This window comes from Dermacentor variabilis, chromosome 1 (assembly GCF_050947875.1).
Source record: "Dermacentor variabilis isolate Ectoservices chromosome 1, ASM5094787v1, whole genome shotgun sequence".
Classification (NCBI taxonomy): Eukaryota; Metazoa; Arthropoda; class Arachnida; order Ixodida; family Ixodidae; genus Dermacentor; species Dermacentor variabilis.
In genome coordinates, this window is record NC_134568.1 from 240,303,290 (window position 1) to 240,325,686 (window position 22,397).

General features: G+C 43.4%; 1 protein-coding gene across 3 annotated transcripts in view; it reads right to left on the reverse strand.

Moving 5' to 3' along the window:
- Nucleotides 1-22,397, reverse strand: part of Hnf4 (Hepatocyte nuclear factor 4) — a 209,670-nt gene that overhangs the window by 12,251 nt on the left and 175,022 nt on the right. For all 3 annotated transcript variants that reach the window (XM_075672190.1, XM_075672182.1, XM_075672174.1), the window contains exon 3: nucleotides 5,481-5,596. In XM_075672190.1, coding sequence (XP_075528305.1) covers nucleotides 5,481-5,596 — 116 coding nt within the window. The remainder of the gene's footprint in view (nucleotides 1-5,480; nucleotides 5,597-22,397) is intronic.

Below are 22,397 nucleotides of genomic sequence, written 5' to 3' on the forward strand. Positions count from 1 at the left end.
ATTATTAATTTCTATCTCAGCTTTCGGCTCCATCCGGCGCCTCCTGATACGCTGACGTCTTTCTTTTTTCCACATCCCGGTGGTTAAGTGTGACGTCCCCTCCTAAAGCGGGGAGTGGGCGTATCGCCGTAGGCTTTGTTGGCTTTTGTCACACATGAGGCTATCCGCGCCGATGATATATCACACGTTGAAAGGAAATCGCCCAAATTAGCGATTTTTGTCAAATAATATCTGCGAAAGCCTCCAAGGTGGAGAAAGGTTGATGAAAGGGAAAAACCGTCATCCATCCAGAATGTTGCACGAAATTACGTACTAAGGTAACCCACACAGGTTTCTCAGAGAGAAAGCTTGCAGTATAATATAGATATATATATATATTTCTTGTCCGGGATTCGAACCACCCGACTCAGGCCGGTTGCTCTACCGTTCTAGCTAACCAGAAGGCTAGCAGGCTGCAGCGCAAGACCCAACAATTCGAAGCGTACGGACAATAAATATGTGGCCATATGTCGGGCGAATGACAATTTCTCCCTTTCAAATTAGTGACCCGCATGCGCAAATCATACTCCGGCCTTGGGTTCAAGTTCTCCTCCCTTAATAACAGAAACGCTGGCAGCATTACAAACACCGAAATTACTCTAAGCGAGTAACCTGGCTTAATACTTCTCTTTTAGTGTAACTTCATTTATTTCTTAACCTTCACCACTCAATTCCTCCTCACTGCGATGTTTAGCACTCGCGTAGTTCGATTCCCAGTCCTGGTGGCGGCATTCCGATGGAGACGGAACGCAAACTGAAGGCAAAAAAAAAGAAATGAAATAAAGATAACAAGAAGAACGCTCGAGTACTATGCTTTAACCACGCGCGTTAAAAAAAAAAATCCTAGCGGCCGAAAAAATAGCGGAGTACTCTAGAAGGACATCGCAATAACTGTCAGTTGTTTTGGGACTTTTGAAACCCGCTATTTCAATCTAGTCTTCGCGTATACAAAATACATATAAAGAAACTCGACGCCGACCACGTGACGGAAATCTTACAAACAGTTAGAATCGCTGACAAGCTTCCCATTGTGGTAGTTGCAAAAAACATTAAATATAAAAATAAACAACATACAATCATTTTTTTCTTTACATTGAGAATAACAGAAACACCAAGTAACTCCGCTACAATTTCTACGTCATTTTTTACAGCCTGTCATTTACTTTCTGTGAGAATTGCATGCGCTGCGACGTACAATGGGTTGATTTGAACTTTTTGAGGCGCGTGCGTTCCATGCCTCCCGACTCTTATTTGCATCTTATAATCATATTATATCTTGTTTGTGTGTTTATTAGAACCGGCCTAAGTTTATATGTATTGTTTGGCCAAGCAAGAAGGGAGTCACGGGCCTGTAATCTGTGCTTATAAAGGAAAGAAGCAGCGTAAAAAGAATTCAGAGTTCCTGTCAATTTTACGCGACCTGTACATAACATGAGGCTTACTCCACGCGGCATGTCATTCGATATGCGGAAGTGAAGCGCGATTCGCGGCATAAGCATGAACTGCCAACATGCTGATAGGGTGAAAAGCGCTGCGGCAATCTCGCAACGGCAGTGCTAGAAAGAGGGACGAAGCGGCCACAACACCCACACACAGTGTCGATAAGCGAGAGAAAGTGACCGTCAGTGGGATGACACTCCTGGAACAGTGCCAGTCATACGAAAACAGGGTTATGCAGCTTTGAGGTGCGATAGCACCCGCGAGGATCCCTGTTGTGTGATAAAACGCGACGGTACTCCACACTCCTTTCGCAACTCGTGCCTCACCGTTTGGCACCCATAAACTTGCACTCTTTATGCCATCATCAGAGTAAATGCGCCTGATTTAACGCAGACGCACTTTCAAAGACCACTGCAACCGACAAGCGTGGATGTCCACGAGCGAAAGTTCAAACGGAGCCATTTGACCTCGTGGACTTGAACGCGCGTTTTCTTCAATGTTCTTTTAAAACGAGCGTCTGACGGCGATATTACGCACACAACCGAGGTGTACGGTTTCCATCAGTGCTTTGCCGCAATTCTCCAAATTTAAGTTCATGACAATATTCGGCTCGGACATTAAATCTGAAAGGTTCCAGTGCAAAAACAAAGCACACAGGAAGCGCAGAAGAAAGCACGTGTAATGTTTATTCTTGCCCGATCTGGAGGCGTGCAGTATATGCACAGATATCCGCACATCAAGACATGATACATGAAAAAAAACAAGAATAAAAAAAGCATGATACAAGCCACAGAATGTTCGGGCAGTTGAAATTGCGCGTTGTTCAGAACGCATGCATAGCGCACACGCACTGTGAAGGAAAGTTGCGTATCTGAGTGTCATCAGACCTCAATTAGGGACAGATGCAGACCTCATTCAGGGGCAAATAGCTGCTCTCACAGAATCCAAGTCGTGACAAAGGACACTTTCATTCAGGACAGTCCTAGAGGTCTCAAATGGGAACACCGCAGGAGAACACAGCACTGCGAGCTGCTCTATCGGCATGGACGAAGGAACAATAATAGGAGGGACCACAACGCCAAGCAGCTAGCCTTGGCAAGCCAACTTCCTTAGACGCCATCGCTCCCTTCTTTCGGAGCCTACCTGCTGCAGGCTCTTGGAAAATAGGCCGTCCAAGGCTGCCGTACCTTTCAAGGCATTGTTTGGTTCGCAGTAGCTTTTAGTGACGCCGTCGTCACGATCGGCCCTCGGCCCTGCTTTCCACTCTCGACTCGGCTCTCCGCTCCCCCACGCTCTCCGATCGCGCGGCGTCTCGAAATTAGCGCTTGCCTACCAGGTGGTGAGGGCCTATTTCACCATTAGCCTCTTCTTTGTACTTCTTTTTATTACTTGGCGTCAAAATTGTCACGTGACGCTACCGCCTAGTATTTTTTCCTCCTCCATGCCTATAGGTACGCACTAAATTTGTGCCACTGTAAGCGCCACTCATAAACCGAGCGAAGGCTTTGGGAGAGGAAAGGAAAAATATATACACCAAATTTCCTTATCTTTATGTTAATCCAGCGATCAGCTGGATCTTTACCGACCACTACGATCACAAACGCCCGCGGACTGCTGGTCGGCTTCTTACTGGCTTAGCATGGCGTTGTATTAAACGATTTATTCCCCCCTAAAATCCTACAAATGAAATTACAAAAAAAAAACGGAATTAAAAAATTGCGTTGAATATGTACTAGATAATTTTTTATCGGATTCCCCTTCCCCTTCAATGGTAAAAGGGAAAGGGACAATTTTATTCTTCTCGTTCTTTTATTGAAATTTCAGATTTCCTTACTTTTGCATGCACAACACGTAGATAACCATGTAATGCAAAACACGTGCACGCACTAAATATGGCAAATCAGCGCGCTTTATGAAGTAACACGAAATCATTAGCTTGTATTATTGTTTTCCTGTTTTGATCACTATACTGCGTTAAGCTTTTTTTCACTTTTACTTTGTATTTTGGCTTTTCTTTTTATTCCTGCCAAGCAACCCCAGGCCGACTACCACAGCGGGCTTGTTCCTTTTTTTTTATAAACGTAATCAACAGTTTATCAACATCATCATCATCGTATAGTGGGAGCTGCGTATGAATGAGTCGCAACTTCAAACTGCTGCAAGGTGCAAATTATTTGTAGTTCGACAGAGTTCGACCAGCTTGATCAAAACACTGCACAAAACTTCCCTCTCCGGAACAACGCCCACGGAAGAAGATTTCGCGAAAAAGTGCTTGTCTTAGGGCCAACCGTTGGGCGAGTTGGCCTCGCATAGCTGATGAGGGAAGCCAAAGACGCCTAGTGCTTGTGTTACAGATATCTTGCGCTAATATTATTGCGCTAATTACTCCTATACTTCCTTCCGCGCTAACCGCTTTCATCGTCTTTCTTGCGCTAACTCCCCTTTCTGCCGTTTTCACGCTATCGCTGACGCCAACTAGCGCGTTGAGACGATTAGCACGAGCGTCACGTCGCATAGCAACAATTTGCTTTAAAAAGCTAGATCACGCGCTCCCACGCCACAAATGCAGGAATGGAAAGCAAGAATCATTGTCAACGTCACCCTTGTCCTTCGCGCGCGTCACGTCAGATAACAAGTTGCTGATAAATGCGGGAGAATGCCAGTTTGCTCCACACACACATGTATTCACCTTCGGGATTGGACTTGGTCGTAACGGAGCAGGTTTTAGCGTTTCTTTGCCGGAGCAGTCATTGCATCGCCCTTGTCGTCATACTATCGTCGTCCCCTTGCTATCTGTCGTCATGCACACGTTCCCGTCCCTCAGGGCACCTTCTCGCCTTACACAAATATGGTGGTCTCTCCCGTAACGCTTTGCATAGCCCCAAGAGGTGCTGGACAGCCAGCTCCCCGCAAAATGCTTCGTATAACATAGATTCCTCTAGCGCGTGGGATCAGAATAATTTTCTTTTTTCATACACGATTGTAGTCAAGTGCTTCCAAAGACGAGCTTATCTATTGAATTCAAGATGCTTTTTCTCTTTCGGCGGAAATCGCGGAGTTGTGCAGGAATAATCACACCTAAAGAATATATGCTTATGCAACAGAACGCTGTGCTGCAGGATCGACCGCTAAAAACGGTGACTGCAGCTCGTCAAGCGACCACAGCGAAGGTCGACAAAACAGCGAGAGTTGTAGTATTCCAGTGCTTCGGAGTGTGCATTAAAATGTAAAAAAATGCATGAAAAAGTATAAACATGTACTCGAAGTGAAAGGCAACACAAACGCGGCCATAATGAAACAAACAGCGCTATAGGGGCATGATGCGTAAGGGGTAGTGCGAGGCGTGTCGAAAAAAAAAAGCATCCTTCCCTGACTCGTACATGTTTGAAACCTCGGTTTTGTCTTTAAAATTGGATGTGCAATAGGATTAGAGATTATTCAAAGGGACCTTATAATAATAGTTTTAAGTGGCACGGAAAAGCTACAAACGTCCTTCGAAGCGCGGGAGGTTCGGAGAAGAATCTCTTTCTGAAAACGACTGAGTAATGTGAAGGAAAACAGGCAGGCGGCTATGGTATTTATGTATTTATAGGAAAGGCGTTGACTCAGAGTGATGAATAAAAAGAAGTCTATCCAGTAAATAATACGAGGAATTCGCTTATTAATTAGACATTCGGAGCCGCTATTGTTCAAATATTCAGATTCTATTCAATCAATAATTATTACTGTTTGAACGCCTATTTCGATGTAGATTAAGTGCAGCTGCATCAAAGTGGCCCTTCCAGGGACAAACATGAAGTCTACTGCATGAAGAAGACACAATTGTTATAGACGGCAATGGTTAGGATGTACCACTACAATATAACCCTGGAATATGTTACATTTTTTCGCATTTTTAACATATTCCAGAGGTACATTGTAATGTTACACGTGATTTTCACTATAGTTGTCACTCTATGTGTTAGGCCAGGAACAATAAAATCAAAGGAACAGGCACTCACATTTCTTGAGTACATTTCAGCGTTGAGTAGATTTGTGACTGAGAGTCCTGTTGAATTATTAGATTCGTCATAACTGGGCCTCCGGTTGCTGATACGGTCGCGTTCGTTTTGCACAGCTGCAAACAAGAGAGACAAAAAAAACAGGTTAGTTCAAAGACATGGCTACAACTCAAGCAAATGGAACGCCCACTTTGTGCACGCGAGCAGAAGCAGCCGTACAAACTCGTTCCGATCATGATATTAAACACGCGTGGCTTACTATTAACGGGTGTACGAAGCGTCACACAGACCATCTGGCGCGCATTAGATGCTACGAACGCATTAGCTCAACCTTAAACGGCTGCCTAATGCAACAATATTTAAATACGATTTTCCCTTTATCCACGAACTCTACACATTACACTAAGTGCCCACACATATATCCATGAAAAGGGCATCCTGTTTAAAGACAAATCCTAAACCGATTACAAACAGCTCAGCATCACATTCATCGACATTTTTTCAAAAAATGGTTTTCACAGCCTGGCGTTAAAAAAACACTGAACTGTTTTACAAAGAGAAATACGTTTCGATAGCTATTGTATGTGATACTTGGACACTGTCTTCCTATATTCTCCGGTTTGCGATAATATATGGACTGAACAGTAACCACCAAAAGCAGAACAGGTCTCTAGGTTAAATATAAAACAATAACAAATAAAGAAGATAAGAACTTATTTTACACGTCTACTTGAAAAATATGATCAGTAATTGGCCTGGAAGGTTCATTGCTGTAATTCACACTGCGCCAGGCGTTTGACCGGATCGCAAGTTAAAACATTCAGCAATCTCAAAAAAAGAACGTGAGAAAGGCTTCGCCAGAACAGTTTTAAAAAGTTGTGCAATAATTGGCTTTGACGGTTAATTGTTGCCAAGCTTTTGACCGAATTTGTGCAACATCTCCACTATAGGAGAAAATTGAGCGCCGGGAAAACATACGTAAACAACAGAATAAATACCACAGAATACAAATTCAGAAGTTTTCAGTTGTGCCCCAGCTAGTCGAGTACCCTTTTGTCATCGGTTATAGTTCAACTTCATTTGTGCCACGACCCGAGAGGCATACAAAGTCGAAGCTGGTCATACGCACCTTCTGAAACAGAAAAGTCAATACAGCTTTCTTGCTCTGCAGACAGACTTGTGGGAACTGAACGCCTGTCTCCCAATCTGTTCTGTACTTCTGCACATGCTTTTAAAAGCAAGATCTCCTTTGACGACTTGTATGTATATGTGTTCACAATTTATATATATATATATATATATATATATATATATATATATATATATATACACCTCCTAAACGCACTTGGCATGTTGGGTCCGACATGAAATCAGCTAGACATTTGAGCATTCTTCCGCGGATTCCTAAATGTGCTAAGTACCTTAAAATACCGAACCTCCTGTTGTGTCGTACGCCTTTTTTAGATCAAAGAAAACAGTGAGACAGTATTGCTTGTGTAGAAAGGCCGCACGTATCTCGTGTTCTAAGAATAATAATATTTGGGGTTTTACGTGCCAAAACCACTTTCTGATTATGAGGCACGCCGTAGTGGAGGACTCCGGAAATTTTGACCACCTGGGGTTCTTTAACGTGCACCTAAATCTAAGCACACGGGTGTTTTCGCATTTCGCCCCCATCGAAATGCGGCCGCCGTGGCCGGGATTCGATCCCGCGACCTCGTGCTCAGCAGCCCAACACCATAGCCACTGAGCAACCACGGCGGGTCTCTCGTGTTCTAGCCGGACTATATGATCCGTTGTAGAGCGGTCTTTCTTGTAACCACATGTCAATACACATGTCTTGTACCCGTATGTGAATCTGATGTTTATAATGAATTCATAAGACTTGGCAAGACAGCTTGTGAGTGCTATATGTCGGTAGCTGGTTGCTGTTGTAGGATGCTTTCCAGCTTTCAAGAAAGGGATTACAATGACTTTTTTCCACTCGTTCGGCATTTTTTCCTGTTTCCCAGATTATGCTGAAAAAACGGAGTACGTTCTTGACTGCTTTAGGAGATAGGTGTGCGAGCATTGCGCAATGTGCCGGCGCTGTTTTTTTTTTTTTTTTTTTGCCAGTAGTGAGTACTCTGTTGATTTCCGGGAGTGTTAAAGGGGAATTATATGGTCTCTCGAAACTTCCTGTTGTCGTAAGCTTTTGTTTTTCGCTGATTGTTTATATTCTTGAAATAGAGTGGAATAGTTTATTGAGCTTTATATGTTATGGAAATGCTACCCTAATATATCTCCTTGTTCTTTTAAATTCGTTTGCGTACCTGGGGGTGAGAGTATGTGGATCATGTAAGGAGCGTAGTCGCCTCTAAACTTACGAAGCTGATCCCACACTCTTTTGGATGTTATTGGGCTATTTATGGAGGATACATACGTGTTCCAAGACTGTCTTTCGGCTTGCCTGCGCGTGTACCTGGCTTTCACCTTTGCATTTTTGAAATAGAGGAGGTTATCTTGTGTTGGGGGGGTGGGGGGGGAGGTACCACCGAAAGATACCCCACGCTTTATTTTGTGCCTTTTTTTTAGTTTGTGTGCATTCATTCGTCCACCAGGGTTTTAATTTTTCCCTTAAGAAGCCGGAGGATTGCGGGACCGTCTGTTCTTCTGCAGCAAGTATAGAGGCAGTTATCTTTTCATTCATTTCGTCTGTCGTTTGATCATCTGATATGTCATCCAGAGTGGCCTTTTTGCTGAAGAGAGCCCAGTCTGCTAGATGGAGTTTCCAGCGGCGTGATCTTAATGGTACTGTAGAGAAAGGAGATGTTTATTTTTTAGATAATGCCAGGCATATGGTCCCTACCATAAGAAAAACAAACAATTTACAATATTATGAGCACCAGATGGTCCGAACCAATAATTAGGCCCCAGTCACACGTACACTTCTATCATGCCAACACCACCTAGCTCTCTTGAGATCTTAAGGTGTCACATTGTGCAACTCGAGTGCGCGAGAGAACATCCATGCGCGCCAGTTTGTACCAACGACGCAAGAACGAAATCAGCAAATGTAAAGCATTTGCTTAACCGCTTCACGATACCTCTCCTTCATACAGATGACAACATGTGCGTTCGATCTGCACAATATTTGTTAAAAGAAATCTCGTCTGAAACTTGGTTTCTGAAAAAAATCTCTCAGCCTATATATGCGCTTTGAAAAGGATCATCAGCCCTCAAATTCAAAAGCCACACTACGCGATCACACAGACGGTATAGCACATGCCTATACATATATACAAGATGTGTATCTAAGACAATTGCAAGTGTAATAGCCCTAGGCATAGAAATACATAAAACCTAATTACATAAAATATATTATCTTGCTTGTCAAATAGCGTCAACAAACATGTTAGTTGCGCGGGTTAGAAGCCACGAATATGTGATGCGATGGGAAAATATATTCAGTCTTTGAGATGAATATATCAAACTTTACAATTTGTGTTGACAGCCTGAATTGCGGTCGGCTGTTCCAAAGCCACTCCCTCCTTGCATTAAAAAAAACTCGAAGATACAGAGCCAGAGCTATCTCTTTAGGCTTCCTCAAAACGATAAATAAAAAAGATAGTCTACAATAAGCGAGGCCGTTATTAGTAAAATTACGACTCGTCAAGTCTACGACAGTTTTTCTTCATTTGAGGATTCAGCAAACATAACACTAATTTCTGACACCCATGGTGAACCGATTTCTCAAATAAGTATTATAAACTACAGCTGCCAGCTTGCGACCGCTCAAGTTAGCTGCGCTTTAGCTGCACACGTATTAGACGGTTCACAACCATATCGCACGTTGCGACGCAATCAAGGCTTTCGTTCTAAATAAAATCCGCCATTCCACAAAATCTGCAATTCGTCCAATACTCATTCGCGTAAAGCAAAGCAGAAAATAGTCTGACGCCGTTGCGTATGTCGTTTATCCAGCAAGATTACTCTTTCAGTTTGAGGACTAACATAAAAGCGAAACGCATTGAAATGTTTTGCAGGGCGATCTTCTTTTGTTCCACATCTTCTGGCATATTAACGAACTCCATTTTTTCCAGGACGCCTCCCTCATCTCTTGTTATGGCGCTTTCAATATACTTCACAGCGTGCCAAAAAACAAAGCTCGCGTTGAAAATCCCCGTGGACTCGTGCTGGGGTCAACAGTTTGCAACATCGTTTTAGGCCTGCATCATTGAGGTGTAGGCCAAGTGTGCTCTTGTTAAACCAAATCATATTTCTTGACAGCTAGACGTTCTCTTTGAATGCACTTTTTTGCAACGCAGCAAGGTCTCCATGTCTTCAGAAGTGCAGAATGTACAAAATACGTCTTGTTTATTATTACCTCCACTGAGGTAGCCACCTGTTGGTAGATACTGAAATAATCGGTAGGAGAAATATAATATATGCGCCAAGTCTAAGTGCAAATATCAAATTTAGCGGCTGGATTGTCTCGCTTAAAATCAACGTTTAGCCTTCCAGGACTGTGCGCCCGTTCGATTCCCATTCCATCTGTTCGACTGGTGGCATCATTCTATTACCATTCCATTCCGGGTGTTCAAAATGCGGAATGATTCCAACATCAGCTCCGCAGCTGCTACTCCTCAGCTCTGGTTGAGATTTTATGGCCACGTGGAAGGTGGTTTTGCTTTCTCCTGCAGGACACGAGAACAGACTGGTGGGCTAGTTGGTACTGATCAAGTCCCTAGGGAGATCATCGAGGCATTCGAAATCATCAGAAACGATAACTGTGTAAGTTGCCCAACTGTGTCGCTGTTACAAAAAGAAATCATGTTCCTATTGCGGTATCGGCCTATGGTGAATGATTTTGCCGGAAAGAAATGTATGTGCGACGGTGACTTTTTTCTTCCAGATGTACGATGGTATATATGAGGTAACCATGTGCAATAAAAATTCAGTTGTTAGTAGCGCTGTGCCTTCATTGCCTTCTCTTGTCATCGTGCTTTTTTCGTGTTTTCCGCAAGTTAAGACTTGCAGGACAACGCGCACAAACAATATTTAGCGAACCTTTATTTGCCTACCCCCTCGGCCTTTAGCGTGGCTTCTAGGTGGGCCGGTATCTCGCCGGATGCACCGGCTAACTTACGACGGTATATTGAGTGACAAAACAGTGCCAGTTACCGCACCTCTGATATGCGTAATCAGTCAATAAATCCCCACTGAGACCTGTAAATATAATGTTTACTCATAGGTATTATTTCGATAGCAATTACATGGTCACTCCAAGAGCATTGTTGCCGACGCCGTGCCGTTCCGTATCAGGCCCAAGGGCGATAACACCATCACCGTGCGTCGTGTGATGTATGTGCGAGGGCAAGCGCGCGAGGGAAGCCGACGAACGGAGCTCAATCTGGCGCGCGCGAACGAAGAAAGCGGAGAGCAAGCGCGTCGTGTTCCGTCGCGCGGAAGGCCGTGGGGGATGGGAGTGCGGCGTTGTGCTCCGGAAGCAACTGCGTATTTCGCGACCGGCCGCAAGGGGAACTGACGATCGCGGTTCAATCTCCCGCGCCATATATGGAACAAAGCGGGTACGAAGCGCGGGAGCGAGGGGGCACATGGACCTTTTAGTGGAATACCGCATAATTTTGAATGGTTTTGTTGAGTTTATTAAATTTCTTGTATTTAGTTTCCCCTATTCTTGGGCCACTGAGTATGCGCCCATTGTTGGCTAATCTCCCAGTATGGGTCTCCATAACACGATTGAAGAACTAATAGAGCGCCACCTGTCCAGTCAGAAAATCCGCCTGGCTATGATTGAAACAGGACAAAAAGTTCTTAAGCAAATCAAGTGGAACTCCCCTACAGATGCTAAACCACCCAGATAACTTCCAGAATATTGGCGACGTCACGGCATGATCCATCCCTTACCGAAAAATATGCACACTGCCCACCACCAAGGGAGGCACGAAGCAAGAGCCAAGGTCCTGGGCAAGACTTACGGGTCTCTCCAGGAGGTGGTCTACACAGATGCAGCCGTACACGAGTGGCAGAAGAGCCAAAGCCGTCATGGTGACGACAAAGACGGATTTCCTCGTCAGCGCCACCATAACAGATGCAACAACAGAGGAAGCAGAGGAACTAGACGTGGCATTAGCCATCTCACAGACTACGGCATTAGTCATTATCACTCATTCACAAGAAGTGTGCTGGAAGTTTACGTCAAGCTGGGCGTCACCAACGACTCAACATATACTAACAGCCACGCTGACAGAAAGAAATCTTAAAGGGGTGTGGAAACCCGCTCACGGCCTCCCTGGAGGGCAACGAACTCGCCCACTCCAAGGCCCGAGAACTTATCTAGCAGGCTCCGGAGGACACAGAAGAGCTCACTAGACTGACAAGATACCAAGAAATCACTAAACATGACAGACTCAACCGCAGAACACTCCCACCCGCGCATGCACAGCTCACAAACACTCGAGACCACACTCTGATTGTTGCAAACCAACACGTTCCTGCGCCCAACTTCTCATGTTTCCCTACTCAATATGACGAACAATGTAAATACTGCGAACAGCTAGGAACCCTTCGGCACATTGCCATAAATTGCAAACAAAATCCAGGCTTGCTTCCTCTACCCCCCTACCCACTACCCCCAAGAGCAGTGGGAAACGCTGCTGTCCAGCTCCTGCCTCTCGGACCAGAATCAAGTTGGTCGAAAGGGTGGTCGCAGCCAAGATGGCGCATGGATTCCCGTGAAAAGGGAACCATTCCTGCAAACCAAGCCATCTTTAGGCTCACTAAAGATGTTTTCTCTCTTTCTCTCAAAAGGTATGTTTCACTGTGACACAAGGAGTATAGCCTCCTTCAATGTATATACATACATATGTGTCTTCTTTGCAAAAAAAACTCTTCTCATCACTCTTTCTTTGACGAGCATCGAACATGACTTCGTCTGCGTGACATCATTGTGCCGAATGTGCATACGCCTAAATGGGCGTTTGCATTTCAGCATTACTTGGGAATAGTATAATGCTTAAATGCAAACAATGCACGAAATTAAAGTTGTGCGGCGCAAAGGCATTGCATATGATTACACTTTACATCGGATGAAAATAAATACAATTGCATGCATCTAATTTGTTTCTAGAACAGTTAATTAACCGCTTCCCGAAAATTTCGCTTCACGTGGATGCCAGCACGAACGTTGGGTCTGCATATTTTTCTAACATGCCTTGCCAGTGTTGAACGTGCCTTGCCATTGTTGAACTAGCCTAGCTTGATGTCTCAGTTGGAACGGGATCATCGTGTTGCCCTTCCAGTCATTCTTGGCTTATCTCGCGAGGTTGTCTTTTCATTACTCACAGAAGTACACCAGCTGCCCTTGAGGCTTCAAGGAGACCAGACAGCGTTATATCACGTAGAGCGTCTGCACCGAGCATCAGATGACCAAGCACTTATTAACCGGCTGATTCAGCGACTGTTCTCCCGCATGGGGAAAATGGCGGTATCGTTCGTTGCCATTGCTGGCAGTTTAGAAGATACTACATCACTGCCAACTCTGTAGGAACACAACAAATGCCCCTTGCCGATTCATCTTTCAATTCCCGCGATACACAAAAAGTCCGACCAGCCTGTTACGGCACTGCTCCAGTTGGCCCAGCTGCACTTATTTGAAAGTATGGAGACCATGTTAAAGTAGTTATGGACGCCTCGGTAAGCAGCGACGCTCCAGATGCTGCAGCAGCTTTCTTCTGCCCTTCGACTGACATAAGAAAGGTGTTTCGAATCCCTCATCCATCCTCATCAACAAGTGCGGAGCTGGCAGCGATTGATGTTGCTCTGAAGTACGTAAAGCAAGAAATCAGCACATCAAAGGTGGTCATCCTTACAGACTCCCGTGTTGCCCTTAGCAGGCTGTTGAGAAAGGTTGCCAATAGCCCATTTCTACGCAGCATATAAGAGTCCGCCGACAAAATTACTTCTCGTGGGGTCTCCCTCATTGCCCAGTGGATACCTTCGCACGTGGGTATTGCTGGAAATGAGGAGGCTGATTGCCTCGCTTCAACTTGTGCCCACAGCGGGAGTGACTACCCAGAAATTTCTTGCATGATTCACAACGCCAGTGTGTTAATCCGCCGATACCTCTTAAAGTAGCACCCAGACCACCGTGTTACAAACGGCTGGTTCCCTCCCCGTGTTCGTGGCCGTGGCTTGCCTCGTAGTGGTAGATCACTGTTAATGAAGTTAAGAGTTGGCTCTGTGTTGGTGTGCGAACGCTTGTATTTATTTATTTATTTATTTATTTATTTATTTATTTATTTATTTATTTACGATACCCTCAAGGCCCGAAGGCATTACAAAGGGGAGTGCGAAAACTGGAAGCATAACAATGAAATACGGAAAATAAACAATGTAGCGTATTAGTAATTTCTAATTACACAATACTATGTAATATCTTGCCTAATGTTTGTAAGTACGAGAGATAACGTAAACAAAATAGCACCTTGATAATTCCTGTTAGTACAATGTTAACCAGTGTCGCCCTTAGTCGTTTGTAAGTACGGCAAGTAAATGAAATAACATGTTAATCATTCCTAATTATACAATGTTAGCTAATGCCTTACGAGTTTGTTGTACAGATCTTGGGTTGGAAGGCTCTTCTTCGGTGTATGTGAATGAACACCTTTGCCCTGCCCTGAAGAAGCTTCTCGCGATGGCCGTGAAAAGAAAACACGCGCATCACTGGAAATCGGTGCGGTTGTTTAACGGCAAAATTTTTGCAAGACACACTGAAGACACGCCAGTTCTCCACATAAGAAACGAGAGTGACGTCGAGAAGATAACGTCGGGGCAGGCGCAGGTGTAAAGTGAGGGAGCAGCGCGAATTTGTGTACCCCGCAACTTTGGCTGCTCACCATCGTCAAAATGGCTTATCAAGAGCTTGCTCTCCCGCATCTCATTTATAAGCAGAATGCATCGGCCACGGCTGTTTTGCATCTTAATGCGCGCTCAGCATGGAACAAGAGTGACGATATCATCCATCTTTTGACGCAATTTACTTTTAAGTTTAATGTGATCATGATATCGGAAACATGGTACTACAGTAACTGTGCTATGCTGACTTTAAAAAGTTATCACCGTTTTATTAATCGGCCCAGCAAAAAAAGGCGGGAGTGTTGCACCTTATGTTGAAAGCTATGCAAAATATGAATTAGTACCAGACTATACGACAGTAACAGATGACTACGAAATACTCACTGTAAAGAGTAAAAACAGGATAATATCTCTGCTGTATCGCCCACCGAGCGGCAATGTTGTCACTTTTCTAGTTTTTTTCTTTTTTAACCATTCCTAGATTATATAAGCATGAACAATTTGAAGCTTGCGTGTGGCGGCGATCTTAATATAGATGTACTTAAACAGAGTAACTCATCCTTCCAATTGAACACGTGCCTCCAGTCCGCAGGTTTTGTAAATACAATCACCACACCAACACGCATTACAAGTCCTACATCTTCATTACTTCACTTACTCATTGTTGATATTTCTACTAATGTATGCAACACAGGCACATTGGTATCTGACATAAGCGACCACTGCCCTATATTTTTAATCTACACCGATGACTCTAAGAAAACAGCTGATGCCTGTCAACAATTCACTTGTCAGCGTATAACACAAGCAGGTTTAGAGAAATTCAAGAATGACGTTATGAATCACGATTGGTTACATGTTTTGAACAAAACAGATGCAAATGAGGCATATAACGAATTTATTCTAACTTTTACGCATATGTACGCCAGCAATTTTCCAATGAAGACAGCTAAATATTCCAAAGAAGTTAGAAAGCCTTGGGTTACTCATGAGCTTGCAAAAATGATCAAAACAAAAAAACAATCTGTATCATTCCTTCTTGCGCACGCGCTGTGAATTAGCATTAAAACATTCAAAAAATTTAGAAACAGGCTAAATGCTGAACTAAGAAAGGCAAAGGGGGCGTACTATGAGGACTTATTTACAAATGTTTCTACACAACGCCCAGAGATTGCGTGGCAAACGATTAATCTTGTTCTAGGTAGCCGCAAGGACGATACGTACCTGACATCGATGAAGCTGGGCTCACGTGAGATAACAGGCACAGCGCTTTCCAATTATTTTAACCACCACTTCGCAACTGCACAAAGCCATATGGATGAAAGCAATGATAGCATAGGGGTGGCTTGTCATAGCGATGCTGTTCGTGAAAGCGCATACCCATGTGTGTACATGGGTATGAGAAACAGTAAAGCTTTAGATGTAAATAATTTGCAGATTTAACTTATAAAACATGTTTTGCAATTTATTGTACTTCCGCTTGTGCACATTTACAACTTAATTTTAGAGACTGCACTTTTTCCAGATGCAATGAAACACGCCAAAGTTTCGGTTATTTATAAAGGTGGTGATCGAAATACTGCGTCTAACTATCGACCGATATCGGTGCTCCCAATTTTTTCAAAAGGAATGGAAAAGCTTATTTTTGCTCGAATGACGGAATTTTTCAATAAAAAGAGTGAGCCTACTGATTCACAATATGGGTTTCGGAAAAACAGGTCCACAGAAATGGCTCTTCTTAGGCTGAAAGAATACGTTTTGTAGAGCTTTGAAAATACCTACTACACAGTCGGCATTTTTATAGACTTTAGTAAAGCTTTTGGCAGCCTCAATCCCGATATCCTTATTCGGAAGCTTTGTTTGTATGGAATTCGTGGGAAATCGCTAGAATTACTCGAATCATATCTGAAACATCGACGTCCCCGCCCCCCCAGTACATTTCTGTTAATAAACATAACTCTTCCCTCTTAGGTATTGTATGTGGTGTGCACCAAGGAAGTATTCTTGGGTCACTTTTGTTTAACGTTTTTATAGATGATATCGTAACCACAAACAGTGAGGTTCAGTTCATTATGTCCGCGGATGATTGCACATTGTGTGTCTCAGGTCCTTATGCGAATGAACTTGTGCAAAAATGTAATAAAATTATGGCAAGTTTGTCCAATTGGACACAGACAAATAAGCTTAAAGTAAATTCAAAGAAAACGATAGTTCTCATATTTCGCGCAAAAAATAAACCACTTAACATTAATAATGCTACTTGTTTTCAGAGCCAAGGCATTGAAGTTGTTGAAGAATTTAAAATTCTTGGAGTATATTTTTCTTCTAATTTGCGTTGGGGATGCCCATATCAAACATCTCTGCGGCAAACTGGCTGCGGTTACCGGTGCTATGGCACGTTGCCGCACATTTCTACCTACGAGAGCAAAACATCAAATATATTATGGTCTCTTCCTATCGTATATAAATTACTCTTACCTTGTCTGGGCTACAACATCTAAATCTAACTTGAGAAAGCTGGTAATACTTAAAAAGGAAATCGTTCGGTATATAGAGAACGTTAATCGGCTTTCACCAAGAGATAATATCTTTCTCAAATACAGACTAAACCGCGTAGATAAATTATACGAACATAGATTACTAGAAACGATTTACTTCTCATCCGAATATGTTAAGAATTATTTTACATCCCTTGCTCAGCTAAAACTCTGCACTCACACGAAAAATACTACGCATAACCCCGAGGCATGGAAGGTACCATGGTTTCGAAACATTTACTGCCTAGAGTCCTTAACACATAATATACCGACTGTAATAAACAAATATAAGCACACAGCTACGCTAAATAAAAATGATTTGCGTGACTACTTTCTTTCTTTATAGTGACACTTTGGTATATTGCATTCAAGTGTAAAATGTCATTTGCATGCATACATGCGATGTGTAATGTTTATTGTGTATAAAGCCTTCAGTGTATATATCATGTGAGTACTACTGCCATGTAAGGGACCCTGGGCCTCCGTCAAGCTGCTGCGACAGTTTTTTGCCCAGGTGTCCCTCCTGTTCCTTTTGTTTCTGGTAAATAAAATTGATTGATTGATTGATTGATTGATTGATTGATTGATTGATTGATTGATTGATTGATTGATTGATTGATTGATTGATTGATTGATTGTCGACAACAGATACAATTTCACAGGGAAGGTGGTTCCACTGCCGTGATGATCTGGGAAAAAAAGATTGACTGAAAGTGTTAGTGTTGCCTCTTTGAAGTCCGACCTTATGACGATGATCGATGCGGCTCGAATGAGGCTGAGAAATGAAGTTACTGTGAAGGGTGGAATGGTAATAAAATTTGTGAAACAGTGTCAAACGTGCTATTGGTCTGCGAGATGGAAGTGATGGAAGAGATAGATTATCCTTCATTGATGTTACGCTAGCTGTACGGTTATAACTTGAAAATATGAATCGGGCTGAATTATTTTGGACAAGCTCGAGTGAAGAAATAAGGTTTTCATGGTACGGGTTCCACACAGCTGCAGCGTATTCTAATTTAGGATGCACTAATGACTGGTAAAGTAATAATTTTAAGGATGGCGCTGCTTTAGAAAACTTGTGGCGTAAGTAACCGAGCATGCTATTAGCTTTACTTATTATGTACTCAGTGTGAAGGTTCCAGGTTAGTTTTGCTGTTATATGAACTCCTAAGTATTTGTACGAGTTAACAGGTTCTAGAGGAATCTTATTTAGATAGTAAGTAGGAAGAGTACTGGTGTTCCTCTGCACGCGCATAACTTTACATTTATTAATATTAAGTTCCATTAGCCAAGTGTTACCCCAATCAATCACACAGTCCAAGTCAGACTGAAGAGCATTAGTGTCGTCGTTAGTAGGCCATTAATATAAATCAGGAAAAGTAGGTGCCCCAGTACTGATCCCTGAGGCACACCAGAACGAACCTCAGTCAATGATGAATCATAATTATTCGCAGTAACAAACTGATAACGGTTAGCAAGAAAAACTCTCAATCCATTTCAGCAGGCCACTGTCAAGGTTTAAAAGACTCAGCTTGAATAGCAGCAGTTTGTGGCAAACCTTGTCGAACGCTTTGCTAAAGTCTAAACATACGCAGTCGGCACAGGAAGCACGATCTAAAATACAGTGTAATCAATGAGTGAAAGATATTAGTTTGGGTTCACATGAGAATGTTTTGCGAAAACCATGTTGAGCAGAGGTTAAAAATGAGTTCGACTCGAGAAAGTTAACGAGATTAGTAAATATCACATGTTCAAGAAGTTTTCAACAGGTGCTGGTAAGCGAAATCGGGCGGTAATTCAGGCGTGAGCTTTTGTTACCAGATTTATGCAATGGAACCACCCTCCCTATTTTCCATTGAGCAGGCAGAGTACAAGTGTTCATTGATTGTTTGAAAATATTAGCAAGTATTATAAAACTGAATGTGCTAGTGCTTTTCAAAAATTTACTATTAATGGTATCATAACGGGCAGCTGAGTTTAAAGGCAAATCATCAATCAGCCTAGCAATACCAGAGAAGGCAAGAGCTGTGGGTTGAATAATGAGACAGTTGTAGTGCTCTGTGTGTGGTGGACCAATGTTCAATGAAGGGGAAAATTATTTGCAAATATTCATTGAGAATGTTTACGCAAGCTTCACTTGGAATAACTTCACCTGACCCGTCTTTCAAGGTGATAGAGCTATCAGGAGACGGCTTAATTACGTGCCAAAACTTTCGGATATCTGTCGTAAGCATGTAAGGTCATGTATGGTATAAGTAATTGTCTTTAGCATTCTTTAGTGCAGTTACGGTCACATGATTGGCAGCGTTATGGTTTTCCCAAGTTGTTTTACTTGCAGATGATTCAGCTAAGCGATAGAGACGTTTTTTTTCCTCTGTTAGATAAGCCCTTTATATAAGAGTTGTACCAAGAGGATTGTGAATCAGAAGTGATGACGCGATTAGGAATGAACTTTTCAGTTAATAGGCATACCTGATCTACAAATATATTGCAATTTGACTGGACCGAACGGTGCTCAAAATAAACAAAAAAGTTTGAGTAAATCACGATAGTTCATTGTTAATGGCTTCAAAGTTAGCTTTCTTATAATCGCGTATAACTTTCTTAACTTTTGTATTTTTGGGATAGCAGACATTTAAACCGAATGTTAGTAAAGAATCGTCACTAATACCAGGTAGGTAAGGTATAGAGTCAAGGACGTGTAGACAGTCCGTCGTGTACGTCCTGTGGCTCTTGTGAGTCGCTTGAACACCTTATATTAGTGTCCCGCATTAATCACACAACGTGCACTGCTAATTAAGGAATATGGACTGATTGAACTCAAGTGTACGACCCTTGACGATTGCTTGTTTCTTAGAGGAAGTGCTGCTCAACGCGACCAGGCCCACAGAGCCTTGCTAACTTTCATGCAGAAAACTGGTTTGGCCTCCCGTCTATAGACATTTTTTCCGTGTTTCCTACTTTATTTTGTCCATGTCTCTGTCATTTGTTCATTTCCTATTTTCTTTCCTATTTCTTTGTTTCCTAACTTCTCTTTTCATTCCCTCCTCGCGAAAGAGTATATAGGTGGCTGTTGTGCCCCTCTCGGTGGCGATTGTCAGCTTGCTCCCTGCCTGTTTCCTTTCTGTCCTTGTATGTTTATATATCTAATAATAATAATAATAATAATAATAATAATAATAATAATAATAATAATAATAATAATAATAATAATAATAATGCATTGCAACACAAGGATGAACATTTTCTTCCTGCCTCGTATGCAGAGTGGAAAAGGGGAGTCAGTAGTGAATCAGTAGACGGGAGCTAATATCAGTAGATCTACCAAAAATCAATCGACGTTACTTCTGTTCTGCTAGGCGCGCAAGTAATGAGAGCTTATGCAAGGCTCGGCCCACGCGCAGAGTTTGTTGCTAGCAGTGGAAACAATATTAATTAGCATGCACTGACGTAAACGCTAAGGGTGGGCAGAGATGTCAGGGCTGTGCAGTTCAACGTATGGAAGTCGACAATTAATTCGTGATTACTGTCGTCGGGGAAACCGGCTCGAAGTTTGAGGACCCGGCACAAATCCACTGCCCATGCTGCGATTACCTGTCCAAACTACGTGCTCTGGAACGTTGAAATTGACCGCCGTTCTCTCGACTGTTCCCAGCAACGCCGATTTCAACGCGTGACGCAGGAGCACGAATGCATTGCGGCAAAGTTAACATAAGACACGCCAGACGGCTTGCCTGAGTGTCAGAACACAGTGACAAAGACCCTGAAAGTGATTTATTACTGTATTTTACATACAATGAAAAAGTCGCAGTTTCGCCCGAAAGTCGAAGCATCGATTGCGATAGCAAATTAGTGCACATATATACGAAGTATGGATATTAGTGTTATTGGCCGTATGAACTTAGAAACATTCGCTAAGCGAAGTAACAAGCATGGTATCAGCGCCCACAAAGAAACATTAACACATAACACTCGATGAGCACGGACACTCACTGCAAAGCGCTTAACGCTGGTGCGACCAGAGCGGCAGCAGCAGCGAGCAAAGTGACCTTCGTGCGGCCTATCGCTTCAACGCAAGAGTGGCAAGAACACAGCGCACACAAAGGTATGATCCGTCTGCAGATCCCTTTCAAGATAACGTCGCGCGCGACCGCGCCCGTCCGTCCAAAATACACACTTCGTAGTGGAGTCGAAGCCACCCCCTTCCCTCCTTGCCACGTTACCTCCCCGCGTTCCTCCATATATGGTGCGCGAGATAGAGCCGCTATCATCAGTTCCCCTTGCGCTCGGTCGCGAAATGCGCAGTTGCTGCCGGCGGACAACGTCGCCCCCCTTCCCTCCCTCACATCCCCCCACGGTCTTTCGCGCAACGGAAGATAGTGAGCTTGCTCTTCGCTCTCTCCTTCGCGCGCGCCAGATTGAGCCACGAACACATTTAGCAAACAGCGCCAATAACGGGACACAGAAAAGAGACCCACGACAAAGGCGCCATGTATTGCGATCGCCGGCTTCCCTCGCTTGCAGTACTGTATGCTCGCATATAGAGTATACGACGCGCGGCCACGGCGTTATCGCTCTTGGACTTTATACGGAACATCACGGCGACGACAAAAATGCGCCTGCAGTGTCCAGCTATCACAGTGAAAGTTACCCCTCCGCTAGACACGTAACGTAGTTTCATTGTCTATTAGCGTCATATGATTATGACTATTAGCGGCGAGGAGTTACGGAGTCGCCATCTGGCGGAAGCGCCTCACTTGCGTAGTATGAGTGATCACGCGGCGCGCTCCTCATAGTTTTCGCTTACGGCGCTCCATAAAGACACCAAGCCGCAGGTACTCTCAAAACGAGGGAAGTTTTTGACTGTCGATATAACAATCTTGGGCAAACTGAAATCACAGAATCGTTTACAGACGCTATCTCTTTACCGAATACGCACAATACGTGAACGCCACTGCGCGTGGTCGCCGCGATGGAGTCTCCCGAACCGGCTTCTTGCGTGAAAGGTAGGCAAACACTGAGAGTAAACTATGTGAAATATGTTCTTATAGTGGGCTGTCTGTATAACCAAATGGGGCACAACAGAATGGAGCCTCAATCCAGCGATCGCACGGGTTCGCAGCAACCGATTGCGCGTCTGTATGCATGTCCGCGCACAATGTTTTGCTTTCAATGTGAGCGCGTTTTCGCACCATGCCATGAGCTTTAGGCAGCAGCGTATGAGCATTCGACAGTACACTAGCAACCAATGTTGCGTGGACGCAATCAGAACTTTTCAAAAATAATTCCGTTATAGAGATTTCGACGCCTAACTAGGGCGACTGTGATGTGCCGTCGCTACGATTCAATCTTTTTTTGTCTTCTGAATTCTTGGACATTTCAGTTTTGCTCTTAAGTTGCGTCGAACTGTATGTTTATCGGTCTTCTCATCCCTATGCTTCTTTTTCGTAATCCAGTGCATTAATTAATAACACAAACATGACCATATGTCATGCCTTTATTTAATGTGCGTCTTACCGCT